General features: G+C 35.8%; 1 protein-coding gene across 1 annotated transcript in view; it reads left to right on the forward strand.

Moving 5' to 3' along the window:
• Nucleotides 1-5,934, forward strand: part of APPL1 (adaptor protein, phosphotyrosine interacting with PH domain and leucine zipper 1) — a 37,322-nt gene extending 31,388 nt beyond the window's left edge. The window contains exons 19-22 of the mRNA XM_032868363.1: nt 662-808; nt 1,577-1,627; nt 2,067-2,156; nt 3,181-5,934. Of these exons, the coding sequence (XP_032724254.1) occupies nt 662-808; nt 1,577-1,627; nt 2,067-2,156; nt 3,181-3,327 (435 nt within the window). The 3' untranslated portion in view covers nt 3,328-5,934. The remainder of the gene's footprint in view (nt 1-661; nt 809-1,576; nt 1,628-2,066; nt 2,157-3,180) is intronic.
• The last annotated feature ends 3,218 nt before the right edge of the window (nt 5,935-9,152 follow it).

Raw genomic sequence — 9,152 nt, forward strand, 5'->3', positions numbered from 1 at the left:
ATCTCCCGCCACCCCAAATTTATAATTAAACATTCCATATACTTAAACGATCAGTGCAGTCTGGTATGATATGTAGTTTTTTAGTGTAGGATATGTGCTGCCTAGTTAAGGGATAAACACTAACAGGAATTAAAAGGTGGACATGATTGAGTTTATAATTACCTGTGTTGAAATAGCTGGAAGTACATGCTCTTAATCATTTAATAATATGGACCATTTTTGTTATTGAATATGATTTTGTAATATGTGTAAATGACTAATAAATTTGATATTCAACAAGGTCTTGTTCTACCTGGTAATCCAAACCAAATAGGACATTTTTGTTCTTGGATTGCCATTCTGTTAAGAAGAAAATTGGCTTTAATGATCTGTTTATTTTTTTTTTTAAAGATTTTATTTATTTATTTGACAGAGATTACAAGTAGACAGGCAGGCAGAGAGAGAGAGGGAAGCAGGCTCCCTGCTGAGCAGAGAGCCCTATGCAGGACTCGATCCCAGGACCTTGAGATCATGACCTGAGCCGAAGGCAGCGGCTTAACCCACTGAGCCACCCAGGCGCCCTGTTTATAATATTTTTATAACTTAATACTTGAATTTGTCATACAGAAGAGTGCTTGTGTTTGAAAAATCTCATGTTTGCTTCTGATATTTTCTGTGGCAGTTTCCATTACCCAGTGTAGTTTTGTACGCTACACACCAGGAAAATAAGAGGCTTTTTGGATTTGTTCTTCGGACATCTGGAGGGAGAAGTGAAAGTAATCTGTCATCAGTCTGCTATATATTTGAATCAAACAACGAGGGGGAAAAGGTACCTGATTTTTCAAATTGTGTTTCTATTATGAAATATATATCATAGTCGAAGTTCTTAGTAAGATTTGTGGAAGAAAACAAATTGGGCTTAATCCAACAAAGTTGTTTGATCAAAGCCCATTGGCTCTAAAGATAGCTGGTAGGTAGCTTGGGCCTTCTGACTATAGACAGTGTCTTCCCTGGGCATTGGCAGCTGATGCTCTGGGAATGCAGTATATTAACTTACTCTGGGAATGTATTATATTTCCATAATCAGCCTTTTTTAGCTGTTCAGCTTAGAGCAGTATCAGCATCTCCTTGCTTCATTCTTTGCAGACCTTACCATTTCAGTAAGGAATTTGAGATAACAGGAAGGTGAGGTGTGTGACAGAGGAGAGACCCAGCAGCAGCAACTCAGAGACTCTGAAGAAAACTCACAGATGCTTCATGTGGGGATTGGAACTTTTTTTTTTTTTAATTTAGAGAGAGCAGGAGTGCAGGGGAGAGACAAAGGGAGAGGGTGAGAATCTCAAGCATACTCTGCGCTGACCGAAGAGTCCAGCATGGTCTCAAAACCTGAGATCATGACCTGAGCTGAAATCAAGAGTCGGACACTTAACCAAATGAGCCAGATGTCCTGGGACTAGAACATTCTTAAATCAGCTTTTGTTTGAAGCAGTATATTATAATGAGTTATAAATCTAGTTGCCTCAGGTATTTGGATACTTGAAATTATTACTTCAATGTGAGAACTGCCTGAGCTTTTCCTACTTTTTTCCCCTTTCAGATTTGTGATTCTGTTGGTCTGGCAAAACAGATAGCTTTGCATGCAGAACTGGTAAGAATCCAAAATTATCCAAGAATGTTCTTTTTTCTAAGATTTATTTATGTAGAGTTGCAGAGGCAGGGAGAGGGTCAGAGGGACAGGCAGAGAGAGAATCTCATGCAGAGTCCTATGCATGGCTCGATCTTACCTCCCTAAGATCATGACCAGAACTTAAAATCAGCAGTTGGATGCTTAACCGACTGAGCCACCCAAGTGCCCCTCTAAGGTCTTTCGTATTAGCAAAGAAATAAAAAATGAATTTGCTGTGCAAGGTAATCAGTAGATACTATTGCTGACACAGCATTTGGAATTTGGACAAGTGACTAAGATAGAATATAAATTTTTAGTGTGCTTCCATATAAGTATAAAAATTATGAAAAGGTTACAAAGGCAATATTGAAAAGTCTAAAATATAAAATTAATTCATTAGTTGTATTCATCTATTTTTCAGGATCGTCGGGCATCAGAAAAACAAAAAGAAATAGAGAGGGTAAAAGAGAAACAACAGAAAGAACTCAGTAAACAAAAACAAATTGAAAAGGTATGTAGTCATAGTATCTAGATCTTCTCTGATGTAATGTTTATGAAATTTCCTTAATTCAGAACTGTGATTTTCAGATTTGAAATTCCAAGGGAAAGTCTGTTTCTGCTTCCTCAGCCACTTTATAACCAGATGGTTCATAGCACAGCAGAAAAGGAAGACATCTGTCTTCTGAGAGGATGTTTATAGTTCCTGACATGTAGTTGACTTGCCGTTTAGCAAACATACCAGAGCTTTTATATTTCCATATTCCAGTGAAGGTTGTTTCTAAAAAGCGGGTCTTTTGAGAGGCTGTGTGTGTGTGTGTGTGTGTGTGTGTGTAGACTTAACTGCCATTGCTGACATCTTTATTGGTCTCCAGGAATTTATATAAATACTTAATGCTACCAGGAGTGTCGAATCATTGTCCATCCAACAGGATAATTTTAAGTTAGGCAAGTTTCAGAGTAAAATCTGGAGAATGCATTAGATGGTGATGCATGAGATGGTAAGACCCAGTTATGGGCTGTGGCATTGGCAGTAGCCCTGGAAAAGAGGAGACATTCGTGGGATACTTAATGAGTACAGATCAGCAGGAATTGGGAATGAATTGGACTTACGGACAAAGGAGAAGGATGTGATGAAGAGGACACTGAAGTTGAAGCTTCCTTGCTAGGTTAGGCTGAGGGAGGGCGAAAACTGATTTAGCAAAGTAAGTAGGACAGGGGGAGGGTGGAGATGTGGAGTCATCCATTATGGGCCTTTTATGTGGTAGATTGTGAGAGAGAACAATGGTCTGAATACTGGTTTTGGCCATAAAAACGGAGAAGAGGGCAGTGTTGGTTTTTATAGGATTTCTAAAATGGTGCCAAAACCCACTTTGGTGTCATACTGGTTGCGTATAGTCTGTTTTCAGTGAGTTGCCAGAATTGTGCGTGTTTATGACAGAAGGATCGGAGTGGCTCTCAAGTATGTATTTTAAATGCACAGTTTTGCATTTGATTGCAAACAATAAACTTAGTTTCTTTTCTGTCTTTTCTACTAGGACTTAGAAGAACAAAGTCGGTTGATAGCTGCTTCCAGTAGACCAAACCAAGCCAGTAGTGAGGGGCAGTTTGTTGTCCTTAGCAGTAGCCAGTCAGAAGAGAGTGATTTGGGAGAAGAAGGAAAGAAAAGAGAGTCAGAAGCATGAACTTATCCTTGGTTTTTGGTTGGTATTTCCCCCCTTGGAATTTATTGAGTTTCTGTGGTGAAATGGCACAAGGTAACAACTATGTTGAAATATCAAGGAGACTATATTGTTTTAACTTCATTTTTTAAAATAAGATTGACCTTGGTCACTTAGGTTTGCATTGATTTTTCTTTTCCTTAAAAATATACTATGCAGTAACATCAAATTCCATGCGTCAAAGAGAAACCTATTCATCTCCTTGAAGTAGATTGCTGAGGAATTACACTTGCTCAGGCCTTTTTTCCTTCAAATTGTGAACTTCTTGTCTTGCATTGTAATTGGCTCTGACCATAAGAAACCTTTTATTCTTCAGCTTCAGGTATTCATGGATATGCTCCCTCTTCTCATTAGGAACATTTTTGCTGGCAGTGAGGAAGCTTTTGACTGAATCAGTTCAAAACCCTTTATACAGAGCATTCTACAAGTTTGCAGATATTTTAATTATTAAATGTGCAATAGAACTTTTATATAAAATAATTAGAAAAAAGATTTTAGACTTAAGGTTTCAAATTGGGGCAGGTGGTACTGTGATTTCAGGGCACTTTCTTGGATTGCTCACATTTCTGATGTATTACAGCTGATGCCAGTGGGAAAGAAGCTTAAGTGTCTTCAGTTCAAGGTTGATACAGCCCGTGGCATTTAATCGTCACCTTCTTAGTTCTCAGGTTGGGACTTGAATTATTGCTGCAGAGCAGTAATGGTTAAAATAAGATTTTGGAATTTATTAAAAGGGATTTTTTTTGTTCAAGTACATTTTAGATTAGGACTTAACATGTAAAGATACTGTTACAGGATAACACATCGTATTTTCTGCATTGTGTGAAATAATTTTTATTGAAAATCAAGTGACATTTCAAAAGAAATTCTATAACAGTTGTTTCCTGCTTAAAGTAAAAATGCCCAGAGTTTAGTTTAGAAAATGTAATCTTTTAAATTTCAGACTGATATGCACAGTATTTTCATAATTCCATGTTTTGATAAAATACTGATCACCACTTTATATCCACAAAGGCAAATAACTAATATATGAGAATAGAATAATTTGCACTAATTATTGTAAATACTTGTACTCTCAAATGAGTAAAAGGTCTAATTCCATGAAAGATTGAAAGGAAATTGAATGTTTGGTTTAAGAGTGACCAAGGAAGGATCATTTCCCTACTGCCATGACAAAGCTTGATTTTTTTTAACATTGCTGATAGAATTATGTTTGTTTCACATATAAAACTATGTAGAAGCAAATACACTGAATAAAATACATAGTCCTACATCTAAAATTTTCAGAGATTATCCATTTCAAGACTAATTATACAAGGGAAAAGCCCTTTGTTCTTTGATACAGTCTTTTCTTAGGTCTGAATTAGAGACAGCGTCTGTTTTAGCTCTCACAATACTGTGTGGCTCTTTGACACTGTACATACAGTTTTCTGTGGAAGGGGAAAATTAGGATAATGATATTCTTTGTATCCATGTGCCAAACAGGAATAATGATTACTTGATAATTGTTATTTTGAAGCCTTATGTTACCAAAACATACAGTAACAAAGTAGAAATTTATGGAATACTTTTTAAAGAAAGTTGATTTTGTGCTTTCTAGAGGGAATGCTTTCACAAGAGTTGGTGTGTCGTTCCTTTGGTAGAAGTTGAAATTTCTGTGGTCGCTTGATAGTCATGGTATATCCTGCTTTTAAGACCTTTTTGAGAATTAATAAGCTCTCTGTTTCATAAAGTCTCTTGTTTATGCTATGAAGTTGTCACCTCACTTAGTTCAGATGAAACTTGTCACCCTTCAATGAAGGGTGGACAGCTTTAGGTGGCAGTTTTTCTAGGCTGGTGCTGTGCCTGGGAGCCAGGTGCTGCCCTTTGTTAGTACTAGGGGTCAGAATGAAGGCTGGAGTTAAAGACAGCAGCAGACTTAGGGATGCTGGACAGACAGACCTGTAGTTCCTTTTAAGTCATGTTTTGATAGGAATTTCTACAATAACACACCCATTTCCACAGATCAGACCAAAGAACATTCCAACACCAAATAGAAGTTGTGTGTGGAATTAACAATTTTAGATATTTCAATTTTTGGTCCATTGCTATAGAACTATACAAACTATTCCATACTGCAGATATTTAAGCATCAACTTAAAAAAACTCACCTTTTTGTTTGAAGAAGGCTGCCCATGGGTTTCTGCATGTTAAAGCTGATCTTGGTTTGTTACCCTTTGATATCCCTTCTGGCTCTTGGATGCTTTGGTGGTAATGGAATTAGAATTTGGGATTGCCTTCTCAGATTCAAACTTACACTTGATGGTTTTAGAAGTTAACAAAATTGATTCTTTAAAAGAAAGTCTACCTAATTCAACTATGCACTCTGCTACTTATAGGAAAACTACTTTTGTAACAATGGTAATGAATAGATAGGAAATAAATTACTGCTACTCCCTTTAAAATTTTTAAAACTTGCCAACAAGGGACTGAACAGAGTCCCCAAAACCAGTCTAGTTTTTGTCATTTCTACAATGATTAGTTTAATTTCCAAAGAATTCTCAGGCTCTAGGCATGGTAAAACTGTTACTGTTATGCATACCCTACTACCCTTTACCCAAGCATAACATTCTACGTAGCATACGATCTTGTGTGGTAAAGGCATCTGAGTTAATATTGAGTTATGTGTAGTAACTACAAAGACTTGAATCTTATAAATGCTGACAGACCCCAAGATCCCGTGTATTGCAAAACCTTCTGCTACCTGAATTAATAAAATGAAAATATTAACATTGGTTTTGGCAACATCCTCCTAGCATTCAAATTGTACTTTAAATATTCATACACACTGATTGTCTTTCATTTTATTTTAAGCAACTTTGGTTACTCTTCTTCCATGAATTTTGTTCTTCTGCATTAATAACACAAAGATTTGAAACTGGAACTATACTACACTTTTTAACTAGTCTCTTGTGGCTATACTCATGTGATTTACTTCAGCTAATATGAGAACTGGGATTAAGTTATAACTAATGTGCAAAACTGCTTTGTATATTTGGTGATTTTGTAATGTTAAGTGAATTGGTTCTTATCTCACTGATACTATTAATCATGCATATATACAATTAAAAATCATGCTACATTTCCCTTTAGAATCGAAGATCTCAACTTTATGTAATGGTGGTATACATGTGGGGTGGAGAGCTTATTTTTTTCATTTTGTCAAAGTAGGTATTCTCTGACAAGGCTTGAGGATATATGCTTTTAGGAGATTTTTATGTATAATAAAGTCCATGATTTTTGTATAGTCTTTTTTGTATGAAGTATTTGATATATACTTTTATTTCTCCAAGTAATTCCAAATGCTTGTGAAACAAATGGACTTTTTCTTGATATGTTATGACACTTACAATTACACATCTAGCCCCACTACAATTCCATAACAGCTAAAAACTGGGAAATAATACAAATTTATCACTAGTGACTTTTTTTTTCTTTTAGAAAAATCGACTTCTTGATAATTACCCTAGACATGTTACAGACAATATATACTTGCTATGGTTGGCCCTATTTAAAGAAATACATATAATTTAAAGGGGCAGGTTATTGTGTACACCAGCTTAAGTGGGCTTGGCCTGTAATTTTAATACTAATACATATTTGTCCCATGTGCTCTTTATATTTTCCTATAACACCAAGTTCTTTTCATCTACTGGGAGTTTCTGTTCTAATTTGTTTTTATAAAATATATACACTTTTTAGAAGGTCCAGGGAGTGAATGAAACTATAGAATTATGTAATTTATCTAAGTGCATGTATATCCTAAATATTTTGTATATTGACATATCTATAATCCACTACTCACTTATAAACGGACACCACAATTTGGTTAGAAAAATAAAAATTATTCATGCCAGCAAATTTTGCAAGTTTTTAATGTGAAAATTGTATTAAAAGTAATTTTAAGTCTGTGCAGAATCCCCACATCAGAAAGAAATCCTATAACTTCAGTTTCCTTAAGATGTACTGTATTATGCTAAAAAAGTATACTAACACTAAACATATAAACAACAAGGCTGTGGTGACTGGGGCTGTGGTGAAAATGGAGCTACATCATCCTATCTACCACTCTGTTCTTAGTGATGTGCCATCTAATCATTACACTGGGGTGGCTGAACAGAGGTCTCCTCGGTTTCTTTCCATGTATAGAAACCTGTACTTACCTGTGGCATAGAACATACAGAAATAAAAATTTAACCAACATTCTGCAACTGGAATCACGGTTCTAAGAGGAAAGTTTATAACAACACAGGCCTGCATCAAGCAGCAAGAAAAATCTCAGAAAAACCACCTTACATCTAAAAAACTAGGTAAAGAACAAATAAAACCCCAAACCAGCAGAAGGAAGGAAATAATCAAGATTAGAGCAGAAATAAGTGATTTAGAAACCAAAAAATAGAACAGATCAGTGAAACCAGGAGCTGGTTCATTGAAAAGATCAATAAAATTGATAAACCTCAAGTCAGACTCATTAAAAAAGATCCCAAATAAAGAGACTAACACCACAGAAATATAATTGTAAGAGAATATTGTGAAAAATTAGACGCTGACAAATTGGATAACCTAGAAGAGAGAAATTCTTAGAAGCATAATCTACCAAAACAAACAGGAAGAAATAGAAAATTTGAACAGACCAATTACAAGTAAAGAAAATAAATCAGCAATAAACTCCCAATAAACAAAAGTGCAGGACCAGATGACTTCAGAGGTAATTCTACCAAACCTTTACAGAATTGATACCTACTCTTTTCAACAAAGTCCAAAAAACAGAAGAGATGGTAAAAACTTCCAAATTCATTCTATGAGGCCAGTACCCACCCTGATACCAAGATCAGATAAAGACACTACTAAAAAAGTGAACTACAGGCCAATATCGCTGATGAACATAGATGCAGAAATCAATAAAATACTAGCAAACAGAGTCCAACAATACATTAAAAAAAATCATTCACCACAGTCTGGGATTTATTCCTGGGATGCAGGGATGGTTTGATATTCACAAATCTATCAAGATGATACATCACATTAATAACAGGATAAAAACCATTTGATCTTAATAGATGGCGATGTTGACAAAGTACAACTATTCATGATAAAAACCCTCAACAAAGTAGGTCTAGAGGGAACACAGCTCAACATAACAAAGGCCATATATACAAAAATGCCATAATGAACATCATGCTCAATGGGGAAGAACCAAAAGCTGTCCCCCTATGGTCAGGAACAAGACAAAGATGTCCTCTCTCCCCACTTTTATTCGACACAGTACTGGAAGTCCTAGCCACAGTGGTTAGACAACAAAAAGAAAAGGCATCCAAATTGGTAAAGAAGTAGCAGAACTTTTCACTGCATTGCAGATGACATGATACTATATATAGAAATCTCTAAAGACTCCACCAAAAAAGCTGCTAGAACTGATAAATGAGCCAGTAAAGTTGCAGGATATAAAATCAATGTACAAAACTCTGTTGCAGTCCTATACACTAATAACGAAGCAAGAGAAAGTGACATTAAAACAGAAGCAAAGCAAGAAACAGACTCTTAACTATAGAGACTAAACTGGTGGATACCAGAGGGGAGGTCGCTGGGGAGATGGGTTAAATGGGTGATGGGGTGAAAGAGGGTCACTTGTGATGAGTACCAGGTGATGTATGGAAGGGCTGAATCACTATTTTGTATAGCTGGAACTGATATTACACTGTGTTAACCCCTGGAATTTAAATAAAAACTTTTTAAAAACACTTCCACTT

The sequence above is a fragment of the Lontra canadensis genome, unplaced genomic scaffold (assembly GCF_010015895.1).
Source record: "Lontra canadensis isolate GAN:19392208 unplaced genomic scaffold, GSC_riverotter_1.0 scaffold35, whole genome shotgun sequence".
NCBI classification, from domain to species: domain Eukaryota; kingdom Metazoa; phylum Chordata; class Mammalia; order Carnivora; family Mustelidae; genus Lontra; species Lontra canadensis.